This window comes from Acipenser ruthenus, chromosome 14 (genome assembly GCF_902713425.1).
Source record: "Acipenser ruthenus chromosome 14, fAciRut3.2 maternal haplotype, whole genome shotgun sequence".
Lineage (NCBI taxonomy): Eukaryota > Metazoa > Chordata > Actinopteri > Acipenseriformes > Acipenseridae > Acipenser > Acipenser ruthenus.
This window is the reverse complement of record NC_081202.1, coordinates 4,127,252-4,151,923: the sequence shown is the minus strand read 5'-3', so window position 1 is coordinate 4,151,923 and position 24,672 is coordinate 4,127,252. Positions and strand designations below refer to the sequence as shown.

The window sequence follows — 24,672 nt, the reverse complement described above, 5'->3', positions numbered from 1 at the left end:
GATGGGATATAGCAACACCATCTAAAACACTGAACACGTGGAATCTACATGAGACAATCATAATTATCTTTTCTTTTTATTTTAATCTTTTATCTCATCATACTAAGTGAGTCATGTCAAAGCCCACACAGAACATATGACACAAACTGAACAACACAGACGAAGGTACTTACTTTGTGGCCCGTATAAACTCGCACCTAACTGAGACAATTGACCTGACGTGGATGGTGATGGAGAGTGCAGCATCTAGAAAGAAGGCAATGAAATGTTTAGTCAGGACCAGCATCCAGTCACAACACATCAACAGAGCCATGTGAAGATACAGTGTAACAAGCTGGGACAATTGAAATAGCTGCTGGGTTGATTTTAGCAAGCCACCAGGAAAAGGCTACTTAACAAAATCACGCTGACAGATGACACTGACAGTTGGTGTAGAAATATAATGTTTTCAACTTTGTTGCATATTGATTGCAGTAGCCATTATCAGGGCTCCAGACTGCGACTAAAATGGTCACCAATGCAGAAAAAAAAAAATTAGAAAAATAAACACACATTGCCCTGAAAACTTAATTAACAAAATATTTATAAATGGAAGGGCTGAAACACAGGTCAATAATTAAAGAAAAACTGGATGTTACCGCATCAAGCTGAAAAAAGTTCTCTTTGTGAACTCCAATAAACCAATGTTGTCTTTCACCAGTCAAATTGTAGGGTGTCTAAATACATTGTATTTGTTTCATGTTTAGCAGCCACAGATGTCCCTGATATAACAGATTTGGTACATTGTTTACCTACAGGAGTTTGAGGATGATTTAATTGTGCAGCAGCTTCCCTCATTAGATGAGGAGCTGATATATTTTCAGCCAAAGTAATTTAAGACATTACCACAATGAAAAACAGTAATTTGTACTAAAGCAGGGTCAGCTACTGCAGGAAAACTGAGTTTACCTAGAAGAATTGATGCTGTTTTGAAGGCAAAGGGTGGTCACACCAAATATTGATTTGATGTAGATTTTTCTTCTGTTCACTCACTTTGCATTTTGTTAATTGATAAACATAAACTATTAACATGTCTATTTTTGAAAGCATTCTTACTTTACAGCATTTTTTCACACCTGCCTAAAACTTTTGCACAGTACTGTATATATATACAATTACACAGGGTGATTGGAAAGTAAGTTTACCACATCAGTGCACCATATCTCACAAACAGTAGGGCACAGGAAGGTGAAATTGTTTATTTAGCAGATGCCTTTATCCAAGGCGACTTACAGAGACTAGGATGTATGAACTATGCATCAGCTGCAGAGTCACTTACAACTACGTCTCACCCGAAAGACGGAGCACAACTTGTATATGGTTAAGGGAACCATGGGGGTGCAAATGCCAGTTATTAAATTGTCACTAGGGGGAGCACGTAACGGATAAACAAACTTCCCTTACCTTAAATATATAACACGACAAACAATTTGAACAATGTGTTGTCTTTTGTTGACTATATCTGGTTGCTCTTTTTTATGTTCTACATTTTCTTTTTCATTACTTTTTTATTGTGGTAAATTACCGTGCTTATTTAGGCACTCTATGATTTGACTGGGGAAAGATAACGTAGGTTTATTGGAGTTCACAAAAAAAATAAAAACTTAACCTTTTCACTTCCTTTTTATCTTAATTATTTAGCTTATTGCTTCATTTAAATTGTTTTCTTTATGTTTTCAGGGCAATTTGTTAATGCACATCTACTTTTGTTTTTCGCTATTCTACATTTTTTAGAATTCAACTGTTCATTTTAACCTTTTCTTTTTTTTTTACACAACAGTACTCACACACATTTGGTCACCATAACTGTTGCATGAAACCGCAGTGTAATAATCCAGCACCTCTGCACTTAAGCATTTGTACATCAGCTGGCAAGTATTCATATATCCCATCACGCTTTTCTTCTTAAAGGAGTACAGCCTCTATACATGAACCCCCAATATCTCTCACAAGCACCAGTGAAAATGCTTTTATTTTGGGGGGGGGGGGGGGGGAGCCGTAGCCCGCTCTCCTGGGTTCTTGGCACGACTGGAATTGGATGACCAGTGGCCTGCTAATATCCTGAGGACAGATGAACAGCACTTCACCCTGTCTGGAAGTGTGAACTATCTTGTAGGAGACTAATCCACATGCAACATTTGCGAGACCCCTACATGATATTAAAGTCACAGTGTGGTGTGGCTGTACAGCTAACTTTGTTACTGGACCGTTCTTTTTTTGAAGAGCCATCAGCAAGGGGACCTTGCATATTGGTAACCAGGTGAAACGCGTCTTGCAGAATCATTTCACTTCACTTTCTTTGTGAATGGCCACCTCATTCACCAGACCTTACACCAGCAGATTTCTGGTTACGGGGGTACCTGAAGTCACGCGTGTACCGAGGGAACCCTCGCACAATTCCAGACCTCTGTCATTGTCCAGGAGGGGGCCAGCATACCTGATGAGATGTGTAATGCTGCCGTAACGTCCGGTGTCACACGAATGCAATTTGTTCTGGATCATGAAGGATCACATATTGAACACTTGTGATTATCAGAGGTAGGGCACAGTAGCGCCCCATAGTGACAAATTAATAACTGTAGCATTTGCGTCCCCATGGTTCCCTTACAACCGTATGCAATTTCACCTTCCTGTGCCCTACCATTTGTGAGATACGGCACGTTGATGTGGTAAACATACTTTCTAATCACCCTGTATATCAATGCATATTAGTCAGCTGTACATATAGAAAAGCAGTAACATCACATAAACAACTTCTCTTAAACATGTCTAATTATTTTTAGTTCCACAGAAAATATACCTAGCAACACAATTACATCTTTACTGTGGCTTCTTAACACTGACTAAAAATCTGGTGTGCAAACGGCTTGCAGGAACTGAAAAACACCCACATACACATCGTTGTTGAAAAAACATATCCACAAAAACACTAGAAAATCAACATTCTACATATCTGAGGCCGAGCATTTTTCTACTTGTTTTAATACTGTAGAAATTGCATCATTTAGATTTCAAAAAACAGTAAATAAATCAAGTGTCAATCCAACTTTATTTTCTTTTTACTTGCTGCCATCAAAATACAATAGCTATGTAATTACATTGAAAATGGCAAGGACAAAATGTCCAGCACTCAGTACTTGTACCCAAAGCAGTAATACATGCACCAATTCAACGGCCACAAGAATCTTTATGAAAAACCATTTTAGCCAAAATAAAAAACAAACTTCAAAAACAATTTTTTTTTTTTTTTTTTTTTTACCCAGGGTCACATGACTAAATAAAAAACTACTGTAGACATGTTCAATGTAGAAACATTTGTGGAAACAGTAAGCACACCTTACTGCTTACAGTACCCTGGCACAGTAAAGTAATTGATATCTCTGCAAACCTGGTTTAACCACATGAACTTCAGTTAACATTCAGTTTAGACTTATAGGCCCATACACCCTTTGAACCAAGATACAAACACCTGCTTTTACGCAGCATGTAGCAATAATCTTTAAACCACACTGAGGAAATGATACCCAGATTACTGTACCCCAGGCTAAAAACAGAAACGGACCATTGTTTTCAGTTCCCAAAATAAATGTGGGGGAGACACAGTCTCTGTACGAGACTACATTAACTCAAAACAACCAAGCAGGACAGTAATGAATGTATTAACCAAACGTGCTGGTGGTTTAAGAGACTGCTGGTATCAATACAAGAGGATTACTCAAAACACAACAGCAACTTCCATTCAAAATAAAAACAGACGATTTTCTCACACAAACTCTAGTCTATCAAGAGAAAAGATTAAGTGTCCAACAGTGTGCAGCGATTCTGTATCAGCTTATCAAACAGATTGAGAATAAATAGATCAATTACTGTGTGCAGGGCACATAACATTTATAACTTTCCTCATGATTTCCCAAAAAAAACATCTGCTTTCCCATCTTTATACCTCTCACTTAAACCAGAAAGTACTAGTCATAATCAACTTTCTATTGTCTCTAAGGTCTACACTGTGATTTCTCAAAACAATCTAAATCGCTATCTTTTTAACCCTGCTTGTAACTGGATCGCTTGCAACACATCACAAGATCACAGTGAGTTAGCAATGATATCAGCCCTGGAGCCCACGTGACCAGATAAAGGGGGTGTTTTTGTTAGGACCCTGAGATCTTTCTCTTAGAGCACTGCACACTGTTAACAGCTCTATACAACTGGCATGCTTCTCATCAGATACTTAAATGACAAGGCCCATCCTCATGGGACTGATGTGATAGCAACATAGATCCCCAGGGACTACCATCAATACAATATCAGCCATCAGTATCCACCGCACGTACAGGTACACATTTTAATTTAAATGCGCTAGATGTTCTGACAGAAGAAAAAAAAATGCCCAACACGGGGATTTCAAACTCCTATTATACATCTTTGGAGTGTAGAGTCTGACACACTGATATTTTGTGCTAAAGAAGGATTGAACAAACTGGATAATTCTCTACATGTATGTAAATCTGCAAAAACAGATTTCCCGATTGGTCCTTCTGCACCAGCGGTCTTCAGTACAGATTAACAGCATGCACGGCAGAGGTTTGAACGGCTTGCACTTACGTCTTTTTCTGACCGATGAGGTGGGAAGATGGACGATTGGCTGTAGTACATGCTGTCATCATGGTAGTCGCTTTCGACCCCCTCTACAAACTTCTTTCTTGAAGCACCAAACATGCTGTTTGTCACCTGTGTGTTAGGAGGAAGGAAAAGAAGGTTTAAATCCTCAGACTGCCATGGATCAGACATCAGAGGGTTACAGACTGGACTACAGAGAATAAGAAACCGGAGGCAAGAACCTAAATCTTTGTTGTGTACAGTACAGCGTGACCTTTCAATTGTCAACAAACGGAACTTGATCCCCTGGAATTAAAACTACATACCAGAAGCACAGCTAATACAACAGCTCAAGTTTTTTCATTTTGCAAGTTTGTGATGTGTATTTGTTTGGGCGTTTACTTCTGTAGGACTTCTCACACTGACCGATCTGCAAGTGATCCCATGTGTTGATGGTTACCAATGTTCCCACTGCATGCCAGTTAAATCCATTCCAGGTCTTATATGAGCAGAACTGACCACAGTATAGAACCTGATCAAACAACCACATCACATGCAGATCTGCAATAAGTAATGGCTGCAGCATATTGCAGCAGAACATTCAGGCATTGCAATTTGACAGATTAAGACCACTACTATTTGTGCTGTATTATGTCTATTTTGTATACATTATAATCTAGAAGATATTTGTATCATTTACTTTAACCCCTTCAGTGCTAGGGAACGTATGGTGAACGTCCTCCCATATATCGCAGTAACCAATAATTTAAAAAATGTCACGGTGTGTGGGATGGTTTAATCTCTACACATATGTGAATGGTGTATAGGTCACATCACTTAAATTGTGGGTGATTGACATCTAAATTACCCTATAGGAGTTATCCGTGTTGTTCAGTCTGGAATCCAGGAAGTCGAGTCAGCAAACTAAAATCTATTATATTTGATCGTGCTTTGATATGAGCAACTTGTGATGACTACAACATTTAGGGGATCCAAGGAGCTATTTTGGCAAACAATCTTATTTTCAATTCTTTTCAGAAGTAAACCATCACTATTGATTGCTGCAGGCTGCCCTATTTTGTTCCGAACACAATCTAGTATAGATCAGTGGCAGAGTGCCCTGCAGGCTGTGAGTGACCAATCGCTTCCACAATTGTAGGACATGTTGTTGGATAACATGGAAAGAAGTTTTAATGCAATATAAGATGCACATGTTTACAGGTTTGTACACTCTGTTAGTTTTAAAAGGAGATTATCAGAGGAGGCATAGTAACTGGTAAATGCAAGACTGCATGATTGCATTTAATTGCACTGACGATGACCATCTGACTGCTGGAATAAACACAATCGCACATTGCTGGAGGAACCGATGTGCTCAAGAGATAACATAGGAAGCACAAAAAGAAAAAAAGGGCCACATCAAGATAACACCACCTTAGGCAGTGTGAGCCAGAACCAGTTTTCTTTACGACGCGTACGCAAGACCCTCCACAGGGTGCCCGGGGTGACTGAACCCACAAAGAGAAGGAAGGAAGGAGGGGGGCTGAGGTCAATGGCTACTTTTCAAGAAGCGCTCCGCTCACTTTCTCTCTCATTCAGACAAGTATTGGAGACTTGTCGATCGAGGAGTCCTGGAGGACCAAACCTACAGAATTGCATTATATTCTTTTGTTCTGTTCTGTTTTGAACTTAAGTTTTGCTCTGTGCAGTTCGCATATGGAAGTGTGCTCTGTACTGTTTTGCGTTGAGCGTTCTTTCTGCTTGCTCTGTAATGGGAAAATGATTCCCTGCATAAATTGAATAAACCAAACTAATATCTGAAGAAAAGGACTCTCTGCATTTCTTTGCATCTAGTTAGCATCAAGTAACAACTACTCACTACTACTTCAAAAACTTCTTCACATGTGTGGGAGGGTTTAGTCTCTCAGACTTTGTGAATGGTGCACCGATCACGTCTATCAAATCGTGCATCATGATTGACGTCTAAACTAGCCTATAGGATTTCTCAGTGTTGTTAGCCGAAACGAATAAGGTTTAAAAAAAATAATTTAAAAAAATCGGCATGTAACATAGTAATGTTAAATATTAGTTTAGCTCAAGACAGACGGCTACAGTTGGGACTGATTTAAAACAAAATATTATGTATAAAATACATTAAAAGCAGGTTACTCTGGATCTCTGCATCCTCATCATCCTGGATTTGTTCACATACGCATATTCTCAGTAACTTTTAGAAGCAACACAGATTACATTCTTGACAGTAAGTTAAATATATACAAGACATGTTTTCAATTTCATGGAATATTCAATTTCATTAAAATATTATCGATTTGTTATCGTGGGTCCATATTGATAAATAATTTGATTATCGTTATTGTTACAAGCCTACTAAATATACATGTTTGGTATCCCTGCAAACATTAGAACCTGCACAATGTGCAAATCTACATTTGCAGTTCATGCTTGCATCCTTTGGGGCACAATTGTGGAACTAAATATAAACTTGTGTCATTTTTACCACTAAGTAGTTTTGCCTAATATTGGAGGGGGTATTACAACCTGCAGAACGTGGGAATCTACATTTGAAGTTCACGTATCTAGCTTTTGTGGCACAACAGTAAATATGAACTTCTGTGATTTTTGCTTTTTTTTTGTATGGTTAATATAAATATTTGGCCATTTAGAGCTAGAAAAGCTTTGAGCAAGTACAAAATGTTGTAGTTTTTGTGAAGTACTTTTTGAAACAAGCACAAAATGTGACAGTTATCTTGGCAATTTGAAGTTTAACTTAGAATAAGCCTTATAATGTGAGGTGGTCCTTAATTTTGTAAATGAAAATTGGGCATGTTATACTCTATGCATTGCAAGAGGGTTTAAAGTTCACCTGTGGTGGGACCAGGGTAAGGGCGGATATGTAAAAAGTCAGATAAATTAATCCTGTTTTAAATACCATCATACACAGCTGTAACAATTACTGTTTTGTGATTCAGTCGGAGGTTGAAGTTGCTGGGTGGGTGCCACTTCAGGAGCAAGTTGGTTGCTAATACTATCATATTCAACTGCTTAAAATACAACTTGCTAAGACACTACAGTGATACTAAAACAGTAACTTAATGTCTGTATTCACTTGTTTGTTGTTAATAAATCTATGCAGCTGATGACTGCAATGAACTCAGCAGGTTTATATTTTATATATTTTTGCAAGTGTTGTGTCTGGAATTGTTGATGGCACCTCTGATTGTGTACAGTTGTAACAAGGGCAATAGCATGCTGCAGCTCCCATTCTCAGTGTTAGTGAAGACCTGATCTGACATCATGCAACACAGACAGCTCTTACACGTTACCGTTTATTTTTTGGTAAAAACAGGTTTAAACTGTAGTGAGTTGGTTCTGCTATTTACGATATTAAATACTACATTTTTACACAACACAGGCTCACGTTTGGTCTCTGCCAACTGTTGCATGAAACTGGGGTTACTGTATTCTGCTGGTGTTAATACAGCACCTAACTGCGCTTACAAGCATTTGTATTAAATTAAATTTATTATTATTATTATTATTAGTTTATTTATTACCTTGCGCTTCAGTTTACTAAAACATATGATTAAACAAGGGAGAGGCAGCATTTTTGAGCTACAGGCGCCAAGCCCTGAAAAAAAAAAACCATTCATTTTTTTGGCCGCATTTGCAGTCAGGAGCCCTGTTTAAAAAAAAAAAAAAAAAAAAAAAAGACACACACAATACTACTACTAATAATAATACAGTTCTGAATCTGACCCCCCCAAAAAAAAGAAAACAGTTGTTTAAATGAAGACTCTTTTTAAAACAAATACAAATATTATACAATTTTAAGTGATCTACATGTTCTGGTTCACACAAATCCACTGGATTTTAAAATGGCCGGAGCAGATCGCCCTAATGAGATTATCCACTCGGCTTCCGTTTCGCTCAGCTGCCAGCGGACTTGACAAAAACACCCTGAACACAGTGATTGGTAGGCGAGGCTGATAGACTACATGCTAATAAAAAATATTCTCCAATTATCAGTGTAGACAATTGAATGCATGCTCATGTTTGTTAGCAGATAACATTTTACTTAAAAAAATTAATAAAAAAGTCTATTGATACAGGGGTCACGATCGATAATCGTATCGTCAAGAAAACCTTCCCGATTCATGTGGTGAACCGTGACATCCCTACCTGAAGCACATTTTTTAAAGGTTCGCTTTTTGCAAAGCTTATTTTATATGTATTTCAGTTTGTTATTACATACCTGACTTTTGTGGGATTGATTACTATTCAGTTGAAATGGTTATGTAGGTATCTACAGTGTTGCTTTCTAGCAGGGTTTTATATATTGTGCCTAACTTTTTGCATTAGAATATAGTCTGAAACATTTATGATTGTCCTCGAAGAGGAAGAGATGTACAAAATAAAAAAGGTCTCCTCTGCTCAACATCAGGTCTCAACATAACACTCACATCATGATAGTAAAAGTTATTTAAAACCACTGTACAAGAGCTCTAGTTGAGGCCCCCAGAACATTTCCATATCGTTTTTCATGAGCGGTGAGGTTACCCATAATGCACCACGAATCACTCATCCTGAGGCATCTGTTTGTCAGTGACAGGGTCTTGCAGGGCTAAAGGACTCCTCAGGCTTTTCTGAAAACGTTACGCCATCGCAGACAGACACATTGTGGAGGATGAACCTCTCTCACAGGTCTGCTCAGACCTCCCTGGGGTACCAACGCGGAGAGAAACCCACTTTGAACAATTAGGAAAAAACCATAGCAACTACTAACGGCTCTACAAAGAAGCAAAAGATGGACTGACAGCTTCCATTTGCAAGCTATTTTTCCATTTGCAAGATATGAACTATAGCATCTCCAGAAGCCACTATGAAAGTGCATTTTTACACCAGAGAACACTATTTAAAACTAGTGCCACATCTGACCGTATTTACTGACTTTGTTTTGAGTCAGTTTATTTTGTCCATGAGCTTGAGGTACTGTACTGTAGAGGTATGCTAAGCTATCCATTTAACACATGCAGATTTTCTTTAACATTGCTACTGGAATTTAGCTCACACAAAAGTTAGTTCCAAGATAACAAATAGTAATGTGTTTTTGACTAGGGTCTTGAAGTACTTAAAGTTCTGATAACATTTATTTTCTCCAAATCGAAAGCGGCTGATGTCTGTATTTTGGTTACTTGTCAGCACAGAGGGAAGATTAGATTCTGCTTACAGAGGAAATATTACAAAAAGAGTCAGTTATATTCCTCTTCCCCCCTAATATTCCTGTCTCTGCATTGTTAACATTTAACAAGAAACACAGATAAATAGAATATTTAACATGCAAGGTAACTTCCTTCTTAATACATAAAGTATTTCAAAACCAAATGGGCACCTTCACGACAAAAACAAATGTACAAAAATATCCATTAAAAAACGAAGTTGAAGGTATTGACATTTACATACAGTAAATGCATTTTTTTTGTTCTTTTCATGTTTAGCCTGCAAGGAATGCACAGAGAGGAATTGTCATCACCTTAACATGTCTTTGAAATGTGAAATCATCACTGCAGATATTTCTGCTATATCCCTTCAAGACAGAGTGTAAACAGTTCAGAGAGCTTGGATCCCTTCCAGAATGCTCCTACTGCCAGACAGCACATGAAGTTTGAAACTATGTTGAGGGTTTCTCTTTCAGGTTCCCAGCAGAGCTGCCATCACTGAGGTCGAGTCAGATACTAACACAGACACCACACGCACCCTCCCCCTCTCTAACACAGAAGCACCGTGAGAATGTGGAGATTTGTAAAAACTCCCCAGCGCAGTCGCCTTTCTAATCCAGACCCTGCAACCAATCTGTGTGCCAGTAAGTTCCTCAGGAACCGTGGAGAGGAGACATTCAGGGATATTCCCCAGATTCAGATACTCTCAACTTCAAAGAATGTCCAAACCAAGTTTCACCACTATTGGATTTCTTCATATAAATTAGATAATGCATGCACTATCAAATTATGAAATCCTCTAATATTCTACATCAGATTCAAAAGACCAGGGGTGGGCATCAACACCACCCTGCACACTGTAAAGGCCATTCATTTTTTACCTAGTCACCCTAAAGTGTGACAAACGGATGTACAGACATAACCTACTCAAGAGTATGCCCCTCTTCTACTGTATATTTACACAGATCTGCAGTGTTGAAAGAGTTAATACATCTTTCGCATGACAATACACTCCATACTGTCCTACCTGTACATGGCCTGCTTGGATTTGAAAAAGCTGGACCGACTTCTAATACAAAATACCCTGTCCAACATCAATCACAGATTCATATTGCAGTCAAAACCTAAATAAGACAACATTTCCATTGGATTTGGTAGGATTTTGAGTTTGGTGTGTGGGATCAGACAGCAACATCGTGACCCAGATCTCTTAATGTGTCCGAGCTGATCCATGCTGCCTGCTTCACTGGAAACCCAACTACTAGCAATGCTGTCAAACAGAGAAATCAGCTCACTTCACGGGGGAAAGGAGGGTTGGCATATATAATTTATGCACAGGTGCACACAAAATACTCAACTGAACCTGCATTAAATAGATTATATACATAACCATTTCCAACTGAATTATAATCAATCAGCTCATGATAGAATTCAGTTATCTTTGATCACCTGTCACTTATTGCAAATGAATATTTTGACAGAAGACAGTAAATGACTATTGAACAGGGAGGAATAGCTACATAACTGCTGCCATTCACAATAACACTAATACACCCAAAATACTGTATATTTTCACACTGTACTCTCAGCACGCTCATTAACTCACTCTCAATACGAGAAAGAAATGCCCTGCTCCTGTTGGCTGAGTCCATGCCAAATGAAGTAGTTAAGCTTTCTTAAATGCTGGCTTAATGTTCAGAGCTAAGTGTACATCGAGCTGAGCATCAGGTTCCACTGATTCAGAGTTGAACTTAATTTGCTCATTCACTGGACAAAAAGCTTTCCAATAGGACATTCATTCATTTGACCCAGATCTCAGTTTGTAAATGCAGCCATCAAACCAATCAATTACAGGTTAGCAAAAAAAGTGTGTTGTAACACACTGCCAAAATCTGCTCAAGAATTGATAGTCTTATAATATCTGGATTTGCCACAGAAGGCAAGCTACTACAGCACTGCACACAATAATTAAAACATGTTTGCAAACATGATGGGGAATTGAGTGATCTAGAATCTACACTGTGTACACTGCTGAAATATGAGATAACCACTTCTACATCATCCAGAAGAGTAAATACTCAACCACAATCAATAGTACTAGCAAAATAGAACAATATATTAGAATAGATGGAGGTGCCTGTCCATACATGTGTCAAACATACATACAAGACATCTGTAACATGAAAACAAGAGATCACTATGACCTACATTCACTGTAAGCACATGTAAACATACAGAAATAGACCTCCATTTACCCCTATATTCTGATACTATCAATACATTGTGCCAAAGGATGTCCTATGTTTCATCCCAACTGGACCAGGAGTTCTCTAGTCTAGATATATGCAGCATTCGAAAGTGCTGTATGTATAAATATGTGCTCAACAGCTCATGCTGCCTAGATACAGTACAGACTGCATACTGTAAAATCAACACACTTACAAACAATGAGAAGACAAAAGTGGCATGCTACTGCTGCAATCAAAGCACACTCACCTGATATGATATTACTGGAGGACAACATGGGCTCGGGGCACTCAAGCTTAGCAAACAGCCCTTGCCTTAAACAAATCTCAAGTCTGTTCAAGTCTCCAGAGCACAGCTAATTATTATTACACATTCACTTGTTTATATATCCTTATGATCAGCGTTCCACTGAACTGATTCCACTTCCTGCAGAGAAGCTAAATAGTAGTTTATTTGCATCCAAGCACAAGTAATACAAAAGTTTAAAAGATTAAATGGAGGTAAACAGTACAGTAAGGGATGGAAATAAGACTCCCACTGCAAAGCAGTTTAATCCATTCCTGGTTTTACTAGGTCAAAAAGATACACTGAGGTGGACTAGGTTTTCAACATTACTGTTTAACATCGAATAAACACTACATGAAATGTATCCGTGTCAAAAATGACCTTCTTTGTACTTGACCAGAATAACAGAAGAGATAGCATGCAAGTGATGCATAAAAGAGGGTTGAAATAAATAACACCCATTCCACCGAACAGAAGTGTGCTTCTCTTCTTTAATAGGACATTAGATGGGGTGCGCATTTTTTTCTTTTTGCTCCAAACTTTTTTTTTTTTTACCTACTGTAATATAGGAATAAAAACAACAATTCCAGCTAATCCAAATGTAAAGAATAATTTGTGCACATTAAATATTCAAACATGAAAAAGCAATGTTCGTCCCAGCCCTATGAAGGAAAGCAGTGCTTTACATGTCAGTCACAGGAAAAGCAGTGGTTGCTATCTTTCACTCAGGGCGATGTGAGATCTACCAAGTGATGGGAATACATTAGGTGGGATTTACTGGAAATATGATGTCAACTATGCTCTTTACTGTAGGCCAGGTACTGGAGAGACTAAGACTTCTTAATGTTTATTTTAGCATTTCTAAATGTAGTACTATGCAGTGTTTTACATGACATACAGTATATCTAAATGCTCAGTGTCCCATCTGATTTTTTCATGAATACAAAGTATTCCACCAATAATTAGGAAAATAAGTGCAAGACAAGAAATGGTATAATAATAATAGAATAATAATAGTGTAATATTGTCATGGATAGAGCCAGTGCTGCTCTTCCACATTGGTCTGTAAAACACATCTGTTAAGAGGACTACTCAGCTAGAGTATCACTCGTCACTCACCGTTAACACCTGCAGGATCAATACACAAGGACTGAATCCAGGCAAGGGTTCAGATCAAGGAGATTCCATGGAGGCAGCTGCATGGATAAGAAAACCCACACACTGTGCAAACTGTGCCAGGGAAAGGACAGAAACTATTCATTGATATAACCTCCCCCCTACCACATAAAGTACACTCCAGACAAGATGTGTGGCCATATATACACCCCTTTTGGCTTGGGAACAGCCAGGCCAACTAGTAATTGAAAGTATGTATTCATAGCAATTAGCACCACCCCAGTCACAAACACTATTCTGCACAGAACAGGAGCGGATTACAGATGGGTTGGCACACTATTTTTGTTTAACATTGATAATTTCCTGAATTAGTATGCCACCAGCTTCCAGACAGACAAATTTGCTAGAGAGTGCATGCAAATGGTAACATATAGATTCAACGAGGCTAACTTGCAATGGATTGGTTTAAACAGAATGAAGTCCCATTGACAGTAAAATCTCTTTACAAGATAAACCTGGCCAAGAGGGTGGTATAAAACTTTCAGTACATGTTTTATATATATATATATATATATATATATATATATATATATATATATATATATATATATATATATAAGAAAAAGGTTATGGCAACAATTACATCAGAAACTTAAAATGCTCTAATCACACAAACAAGCATTTTCACCGTAACTCAGCGGGTAGAACTGGGTCCCAATTCTGTCATGCTTCAGACTCTAATCTCATCTAATGATTGCTCGTTATTCATTTGCAGATATTTCAAACATAACTTAGACTGTACTCCTTACAGTTACATAATCATTTCCTGTGCTGTAGGTAAATTAATTCTAACGCTGTAAACACACATACAGTCATGTATAGCCATGTAAACACCATCTATAGGCTATATTACTGAAGTAATAAAAATTAAAACACAAGGAGGAGACTGGTGTTAATGCTGGTTCCTTCCTAGTCTTGATCATCATGCAATCAAGGTGTATTTCGCTGTGGGGTCAGCCTGCGAGGGCAATGTAGACAAAAGGAAATCGAGATAATATCCCTGACAGTTACCATTCTCTAATGAAGCAGAGCTAAATAATAGATTCAGTCAATTATACTTTTTGCAGAAATTCATTAAGTGTTTCTCTCCCAACCACTCCAAGATAATGAACAGCCTGTTAAAAGTTACTAAAACCTTTGTACTGTAGGGTTTATATCTGCTCCATTCTGCACAGTACTGAGGAACAGGAGAAATAATAGTCTGTTATTACAAGACTATTAACATAACAGGGGGTGGGGTGTATCTCCACTCAATGCATGTCAACCAAATCATTCTTGGGCTGTCTGCTGAACAACCTCTGTCTATACTGGTCTGTGATCAGTGGTAAACAATGGCTTCCTGTCAGAATACCACAATGACTGAAGTTTCCACAGGCAGCCGGTGGCAGTTAAATGTAAGCTGGGGCGAGGCCTAATTCTTCACTATCGTTATATCATTCTACTAAAAAGACGATTTATCGACGTTATGCAAGGGTTAAAAAAAAACAAAAAAACGCAGTGCATATGGAGCTGGGAATTACTGTATAAAACATTGCAAGTAACGCTTTAAAAACTATTATGCATATTAAATTGATTACATCAGTGTATGCATATACAGTAGTAATGTGTGTATATATATATATATATATATATATATATATATATATATATATATATATATAGGTTTTTTTTTTGGTTTTTTTTACCTTATTCGTGATTTGTACCAGTTGGAGGTCAAAGCAAAATCCAAGAAAAAAAAAAAAGTTGGTTAAATACATAAGTCAGAGTAACAACCAATCAATAGAAAAAACACATTTTAAAAGAGCGATCAATATCCACAGCAGTTTAGTAACAAGAGTGTTGTCCATTGCTTATATCTGAATTGTGTTAAGGAACATGATAGTGTCCACATTTTGTTTTAATTAAGCGATGACTGGCACTTCCCAGCATACTGATTACCTGGGGACTGACGTTGCCGGGATGCTTAACGTTGCCAAAGATACAACATTTGGAACGATCTTGGTTGTTTTTCTTACTTTAGAAAATAATTGTCAAACATTGGAAGGCATTGTAGCTCGCACGATACAGAATTTGTAATTCTAGCACAACGCTCTTAACTTGCTCTGTTACTTTGAAGACTCCTGCACAGATCCAATCCCATCATTAAACACTGACAGGGGGCGGGGCAGGGGGGAGAAGGGGAGCTCAATCGCATGCAGATTCAGTGAGTCAGACCTGAGGGGAGCACAGAAGCTCTGTGCTTAAAGCAAAAAATAATTGACAGTTCCAAACTGAATAAAAAAGAAAAGCTTTCCTTTGCTTAAACCCTTTACACAAAAACGATGCACAGGCTTGACTATCGATAGTTGTCAAACGATACGATGCATTGACAAATCAATTCATCACCTCAGCCTTACTAAAATGTAATTCAGACATCAAATAATTCTCAAATCAGACCTATTGAAGAGAACACACCCTACTGAAAGTTTTACACTAGTCATTTCAGAATCAATTCTAGGTCACTTGTGTGTATTACAGCAAGCTTTCAACCTGGACTACAATTAAACAAAGGACAGCAGTTGAAAATCATCATATTTTACGATTACACAAAATGGGTGATTTTCAGAACCACCACCTCTGATAAGATATGGAAAAAGTAAAATTATGTATAGTTAACAGATTCTGATATATGAAGGGAGGTAAAACATGTGGAAACAAGTTGTTTTTTTATTAAATATAATAATAAATAGTTTTTTGATAAAAGGTGACCAATGGAATAATTGAACACAACATACCAGATCTACTGAGCTTTTGTTCCAGTTTGCTCCAATTAAAACATAGTTTCCTTTCCAGATCTAGTGAGAAACAACTGTGATGTAGGTACAGGTGAACCCGCTTTATATCATGATTGCCATGCAGGCATAATTCGTGATATAAAGCGGGTCATGATATAAACCGAGTTTCACGTTTGCCTAGGACAGCACATTACGAGAAAAAAAGAAAGAAAACTAACAGTGAATTAAAGAGCAGTGTTTTAATAGTGTACATTTAGTCGTTCTTTACATTTAAACAAAGGCATATAGTTTACTACACGACAAATATGTTTTGTATCATTAACTGGAACAAAACAGTTTGTGTCATTATCTAAAAAAGGCTTGAATTGCGACTGATGAGAGCTATCAATTAGGCATTGCATTTGGTGGGTTTTTTTGCGTGCATTTGTAGAAGACTGACTATGTTAAAGAAGAAAAATGTGGTGTTTTGTAACTGAACTGTATCCCATTAAGACCGGCCACGCAGCATTTGACAGGCTGCACAAAACATGACAATAAGCGGGTTTGTGAGATGATACTATGAGAGGTAATTTCTCAAAGAAACTATGGTGCATGGAGAGTGGTTTTTGAACACTCATGATATTAAGCAAGGTGATATAAAACGGGTTCATCTGTATAATCCAAAAAGCAGTAGCACCTGACAGGGCATTCAAATATTATTATTATTATTTATTTCTTAGCAGATGGCTAAGAAATATGGCAAATATGGTTAAACAGCCCAAGCCTGCAGATACTGGAGCATATCTGAACACCTTAGAGTGTGTTGTTGCACTTATAAAACGGTGTCCCTCCGAAAGTGAATTGGTTGTCAAAGGAATCAGCCAAAGCTGTGCTTGCATGGCGATTGTATTCAATAGTCTGTCATGGATATGACCAGATTAAATGTGCCTATGAATGGTATATTTCAATGCAATGATGGAGGAATGTACCAGACCAATCAAATCAATGGAAAAGGTGATTTGCTAATATAACTGGAAACCTGTTTCCATGCCTACTGTCTTCCTTCACATCTCACTGGTACATGAAGTGCTCATGGCTGGATTAATGTACCCAATGACGTTTCACGCTGCTCTTACGATGAGCCACCAGCTCTCCGAGCACAAAAACAATTTGATCTACAACCCAATCAAACTTGAATTATCGTCTACAAAGCTTGGATCATGGGTTCATAGATCACATCCAAGAACAACTTTGTAATTGCATCTGTCACTCAGAAGACTGAAAAATCAACAGTACAGCAGTAGCCTAAATTGTAAGAGTATGGATTTTAATCCATGTAGTGAGATTTCTACAACAGCTACAACCTTGTTTTTAAACTGATCAATACAATGTTTCCTGACTTTTGCAAACCCAATGGGATCTATAAAACCTTACCTTAAAGTAAATGACCAAAGCACACTACATAGTCCACTAAATGGTTATTTACTTCTCCAGTGCTTTACAGAAAGACTTTGTCAGTGTCTTACACTACAGGGATGGAAATAACACTCCTATTGCATGGCAGATTTGCCTAGTCCAGACTTTAATACCAGTCTGATTAGCCACAGTGTAAAAATAACAAGCTCAGGTGTGTCTTATTAAACATATTATAAAACCAGGACTGGATTAAACTGCTATGCAAAGGGAGCCTTATTTCCATCCCTGTTACTGAAATTAAATTAACATTATTTGTTAGAATAAAAAATACTGTTATAACTGTTTAAATAAATTGAACTAAAAAAGTAATTTTTTGAATTAGAGGTTCACTTCGTGGCTTTGGCTGACATCAGTATAATGATTTAAGTAGTCTGCAGCATCTCAACGCCACCAGATACAGTATGTGTTATGCTTTTATAATTCACAGTGTTTTAACTCGTATTATAGATTTACACTGCCATAAAACACCTCCTTCGATGTACAGGTTCGGATAAATGTGTCATTAAGCAAGTATATCCATGAAATAGTCTAAACTGTGTCTAAAAATAAATTTAAAAATCTGTGCAATTAGCTCTTAATTCAGTCTTTAGACTAAAATATCCAAAGGTCACCACTGCTTGGATGATTATGAAAAAAAAATTTAAACTACAGGGGCAGCTGTAAAAACAAGAAAAATAAATAAACTTTTGAAGCTAAAATTTGAATCAAATATAAAGTTTTTGGACATCACAGCTAATATTTTACTTTTCCTCACCAACAGTTTACTAAACTCATCAATGCATATTTGTTGGCTGTGATTTGAACGTTGTGGAAGCATGCGCGCCTGCGTAGCCTAGATATGAAATGTGATGCACATGAAAAACCATTCATGAAAAAGCAACGTCAAAAGAAGTGCTTCAAAATAAATGAAATCGACATTGCAAAAAATAAGAAGAATTAAAAAGGGCTGCCTGTAGCTTTGGCAATCAGGCAAGGAGTGCAAAAGAATCTGATTTAAATGATGAGACTAAGTTATTTACACCAGCAACAAAAACAATCAGTGTGGATGTTTTTTGGCTTTGAAGAATGCAGACAGCGTGGTAATTGAGGATGTCTTTCCAGTGTGCTGAACCTGCAAGAAAAGAATTGCTGCAAAAAATGGAAATACATCCAACATGTTTGTCCACCTCCGTGATCATCATCCCACACTCTACAGGGAGACAGTGGGAACTACATCTTCCAATGGAAGTGAAAGGATGTGTTTTTACTACAAAAGATCAGGATTTTATAAAACGGGATACTTTACTTTGCTATAATGTTTCAATATGCAGGTGCACAAGGATCAGATAATGCACAGCTAAGCAATACTGTAGGAGTCTGGATATCATTTGTTTAGTTAATTTGTGGGGGGTTAATACATATTTAAGATTTTTATTTTTTAAATGCAATAACTTTACATATAACTTTTTAAGTGTACAAATTGTTAGTGAAAATGTGAATTTTTCAAGTGTATTAAGTCCTATGTAGCTACCGTAAGAATGACGCTTGAGTGTGAATAGCTGAGTAAGACATTAGTTTGGGTATTTTAGTAGCACAAGCATAAAAATAAAATTGAGAGTATATTTACTACACAATTAAAACAGACCCAAATTGATTATTCTGTTTCTTATTTTTGTATGCCTAATATTAGAACTGCTTGCTTTTATTTTGAGGCAGGCCAGATTTCCATAAAAGGTGTTTTTTTTTTTATAGATATTCATTTATTAAGAACACTAAGGGCCCCATTTTGAAGCGAGTGCAAAGTTTGCCCTCATTTCTCTGAAAAGAATAAAACCATTTTAAGATTGTAGAACTAGTAACAACTCAAAAGAATAATGTAATTGCTCCAACCTGCAACACATTTGTTTCTTGATAGTCTCATCATAATATTCATCTTTTTCCTTTCAGAAAAAAATGAGGGAAAACTTTGCAATTACTTCATAAAATCAGAGGTGTAATATCACGCCTCTCAATATATCGCAATAGTTTCTGGACTAATACTGTGATAACGAAAAAGTCAATATAATTACATCCCTAGACCCTAGTCATGTAAGCTTTTATTTTTTTTACATTTTGGAACAGGATTTAAGTATTTCTAGGCACAGAAGCATTTTATAATGCAGCGATTGATTTTATACAGTTCCCAATTTAAGCTATGCTAAGGACAGGGTGGCATTTTGTTCCACAAGATGGGGCATAAGCAATGTGCTAGCAAGAGGCATGTTTCAATTGGCCGATCGACATCTCATTCAGACCTCTGTTCCTTGTGGCACGCTTCACACCAGGGTTCATCTGGAAAGGGATGGTTTAAAAATAACATCCTTCCTCAATAATGAATACATGCCAGGAATGGGGTTTTGGAAGGGGGGCTGCCACCTGGTAAAAGCAGTTTATTGTATTCACTACAGTGTGCTACATTGGACTATCATAATGTAGCCTTATTCATGCAGTGAGGGCATGTACTTAAATATAAATAGGACTGTACGGGAGAAGCGAATTCAGCATTTACATTGACTGAGAAATTGTGGGTAGCAACTGTGGTGTAAAATGCACTTTGGCAATGTATATGGGATGATACTATACAAGTCTGAGATGAAACAAAGCCACACATCACAGAAACTGAAGCATCAATTTGACTTCTCCATGGGCCAATTTTAATAACATGGGAGCAGGACGGTATATTTTGAATCACCTGTCTTAATGAAATCTTAAATGGCAGATTGAAGCAATATGCTGAATAACTAGAATAATCAAATGAAGCAATTAGTATGTGTATGTATGCAAGCCATTTGAATATATTACAGTGAACTAATACTACATACAATTTGTAACGGGGGTGCTCTGGAAGGATAAAGGAAAATCAAGACCGACATCTTCCTTGGCAAAATCACTTTTACAGAAGAAAATGAGGAAGTCCCATTAGTTACACCTCCCTGTTAGGTAGCTGCATTTCATTGTAGTTGTATCACTGATGCACTTGACTGGTTTATTAAAAATCAGGTGAGACAGACAGAAAAACCTGAGCTTAAAAAGTCATACATTCTGGTTTATAAAAAAACGTTTGTTTTCTCATCTACAATTACTACTTGCAAGTGTACAAGACTGTCAAGCATAAACGTGCATTGCAAATGCAGTCACCAGAATAATAAAACCCCAATGGGATCTATTGTTTTGAATTGTGACTTCCTTTGTTGTTAACAGCTGGGATAGTTACTGCACTTGAACAACTTCGGGGTTCTAATGTTTTTCTAGGCCTGTCCACACGGGGGTTTGCCATCATTACAAAGAATAAAACACACACACACACAAATACACAACGAGGTTAGCAGCCACCTTGCTTGTCAACTAAGGATTATAACACTTTATTCATATTTTTTTTTAAGTGATTTGATTTGATATTGTTTTTCTATCAAGTCCCACGCATAGTGTCGTGTTGTCACTATACACTTTTTTGTTTTGTTGCTAAGGCCCGATTTTATCAATAGCCCAGTCAAACGGCAAAAGAAGCGGCAATGTACACAATGTAAATGTAAACCCGTATCTGTCAAAGTAACACATACTGTATACCAACCTAACTGTCTGAATGCAGTCAGACCGAGCGCATCAGCACAGTCACTAATAGTTAACGCAACGCCAGAATGCTTATTCCTACATGGCGCGACTGTGTCTTACTAGCGAACTAAAGTTGGAGATACTGTACAGTAGTAACCCGTAATATAACAATGGTCTTCAAAACACAACACATCATATTCATGTTGTGGATCGGTAAGTACCAAATCTACCAGAACTCAAATCAAAAACAGCCATTTACTTTTAGCGCTACATAAATAAACATTAGAGACAACCTCACTCACATACAATCAACAGTAACAGATTCAACTAATGTTTTAAAAAAACAGACAATAAATAAAATTTGAAAAAAAAAAAAAAAAAAAAAAACACTTTGCACTTTCAATGATCGCTTCCGGCACTGTGAAGTCACATTTTATAAATGCATCAATGTATATATAAAAAATAAAACAGGGGGACTGTATATTTCACAACCAATATAACTTGCATTTCAAATGTCCTTGTTTCACAAACTTAACAAAACAATGCTTTGTAAAGACAGGGGGCTGGTGAAGGATGGGGTACAGATCAAAAACTCTCAAGCAAAGCGAGATGAGCGATTAATGAGACGAGCACAGAGATGTTGTGTGGACGGATCGAAGCCCCGTGTCGTGGCGAGCTCTCGTCGGTGATGAGGATGCTCTTTTTGCCGTCGGCCTGGTCGAGATTCTTTCTCGGTAATCCCTGGCTGGTCAGTATTTTCACATATTGTGGTGTATTATAAAGAAGGGGGTTGCTGTGCGGGGTTGGGCCTGCTCTGCCTCTTTCGCTCGGTTCTCTCTCTCCCGTCCCTCTCGATTTTTATACAGCCCCAGACAAAAAAAAAAACAGAAGCGAGAAAGAAACCTCTTCGGATTGACCCCGCCAACCGACCCGAATCCCCCCGAACCGGCACGGCCTTGATCAGAAGGGGTTCGGTATCGTATTGGGCCGGTTCCCCGGTGGGCATAACGGGATATTGTGGAAATAAATAAGAGAAAAAAAACTCACCGCATTAATTTCTCTTCTCCCCGCAGATCCAAGATGGCTGTGTATTCTACAGCCGAGGATGCTGGGTGAATAGCCTTTACCCTCTGACCTCCCCGCGACCTGCAAAACCATCTCGTCTCCAACCCTGTTGCGGGACTGCAGTTACCTGAATGTGAAAAGAGGCCGTGGGCTCACAAATATACGAAGCTGTTGGAAGAAGATGAAGATACTAGCAGTTCTTAATCGTGGACAGTCTTCTCTAAACGCGGAATTGACAAAGTTGTTCTCGTTGCTTAGGAATGGGCGTGGGATCTCACAGTCAAGGCACGAGAATGGAATCTTCTTACGTCGTTGCGTCGCATGCAATGCGTTGCGCTACTGCACTTCATTTACTACATTAAAAGGTATATGTATTAAAATTCTTGTATATTATAAATTCTTGACATTCAGCTGTAAAGAGTCAGTCTGCTCTGCCTGCAGTCAGCTACGACGACGAACCGACACACCTACTGTGTCATCGCGCAGAAGCGACGTATCCTGAGAGCAGCAATCCTTGCTAAATTATAATGCGATGTGTGTCTCGATAGACTAGCGTGTAGGTCGTTGCTGGCGGATTCCCTGTTTTATAAGTAAATTACCTTGTAAATGGCCTCCATTAGACTTTTTTTTTGTTTGTTTTAGACTGTATGTATGCAGACGAGCTTACAGAATATGATCTCTTAAGTTATTGACGACCATGACGAATAATAGATTTTCTATGAGGCCAAAACAAAACCTTACATCGCTGTTTATGTAACACATATTGAATAAAACTGCAACGTTCTGTAAAAGAAATTGATAATCTAGATTTTAACGCTGTATTTATGAATTGTACCAAATGTAATGTAGACAATATTCTCTCTCTTGCTATATATATATATATATATATATATATATATATATATATATATATATATAGGAAGACTGCAGTAATTACAGACTGTAAATACTCTCTATAGTTAACTCATGGTGAATTTACAGTGAGGTACAGTCACCTCAAAGAATGATACCTTTATGTAAACATAGGTCTTGTTGAACAATCTGGTGTTCGTCATTCCAAATCCAAGACAGTTGGCTTCTTGAAGACCGTTTTTCATTTCAAGCTGTATTTATGAACGTATTTCTTAGAAGTCTTCGGGTACAGAGAACACAAAATGGTGGACTTGCAACCTCCATGGTTGCCACTGGTTGGAATATATAGTTTATTCCACAGGTGTTGGTATAGCTGGCGTGGGATTCATTTTTATTATTCCAAGGAAGTGGCTAACATGCTTACTGGGACTAGTTTCCAATGTGTCTGTGCTTGCATTCCAATCCAGGGGTGTGCTGCTGAAAATGACAGACTGAGCTCAAGGTTGTGAAGAGGCCATAGACAGGGTTCGAAATTAATCCGCATCGAAGCATAATATAGTCCAGAGGTCTCCAACCCTGGTCCTAGAGAGCTACTGGGTCTCCTGGTTTTCATTTCAATCGAGCTCTCAGTTACTTAATTGCACCAATTGGTGTCTTAATTAGTCCAGATTAACAGGTGTTCCAGATCTTTAGCCATTGATGACATCGACACCTCTAAAACCTGAGGATTTGGGGCTCTCCAGGACCAGTGTTGGAGAGCCCTACTGTATGTTGAAAATGAGTAAAGATCTGCCAGGTAAAATAATCCCGGAATTGTTTTAATAAATGTGTATTTTTGTTCTAATTGCAATTTATTTAAAAAATCTCCTTGTGGTATAAACAGAATATTGAATGATCATTCGCGGTATGCATTTTTTATTCTCCTTAGGAGGGTGTCGTTACGTACCGAGACATCCAGCTCCATAGATACACAGTTAACACCCGAGTCCCTGTGCTGTAGTGAAATGGTATGAGTGCAGCAAACCACAGGGACCAGGGAGCAGCAGGAACTGTTCAAGCAGGGTTATATTGAAAACAACTGCATATCTCAAATAAGAAAAACACCATGCAAATAACCAAAGTATTTAAAACACAAGAAAAACGCTGCCAGTGATACGGATTCTAGTGCTATATACACTATATTACACTATATACAATATATATGCATAACTGAACTTTATGGTGGTGTTATTTTATATGCATTATTTTTTCGTCTGTTTGATATTTGTAGTTTCATTAAGGTAAAACTTTTGAGGAACTTCAATATGTAATTGTACTACTGAAGGCACATGACAAAAGGCAACTCGAGTCTGTGAGTGTTTTTGGAGTCAGTGAAT

At 37.8% G+C, this 24,672-nt stretch overlaps 1 protein-coding gene across 7 annotated transcripts in view; it reads right to left on the bottom strand.

Annotated features, from left to right (window-relative positions):
• LOC117419910 (CCR4-NOT transcription complex subunit 2) overlaps positions 1-22,919 on the bottom strand; it is a 39,044-nt gene extending 16,125 nt beyond the window's left edge. For 2 of the 7 annotated variants that reach the window (XM_058985616.1, XM_034033274.3), the window contains exons 1-3: positions 22,427-22,919; positions 4,642-4,767; positions 174-246 (exon numbers count right to left, since the gene is read on the bottom strand). In XM_058985616.1, coding sequence (XP_058841599.1) covers positions 174-246; positions 4,642-4,767; positions 22,427-22,537 — 310 coding nt within the window. In that variant the 5' untranslated portion in view covers positions 22,538-22,919. Of the gene's footprint in view, positions 1-173; positions 247-4,641; positions 4,768-13,523; positions 13,585-22,426 lie in introns of those variants that run through there. The other 5 variants (XM_034033276.3, XM_058985618.1, XM_034033273.3 and 2 more) reach the window with 4 other exon arrangements.
• Between the last annotated feature and the right edge of the window lie 1,753 nt (positions 22,920-24,672).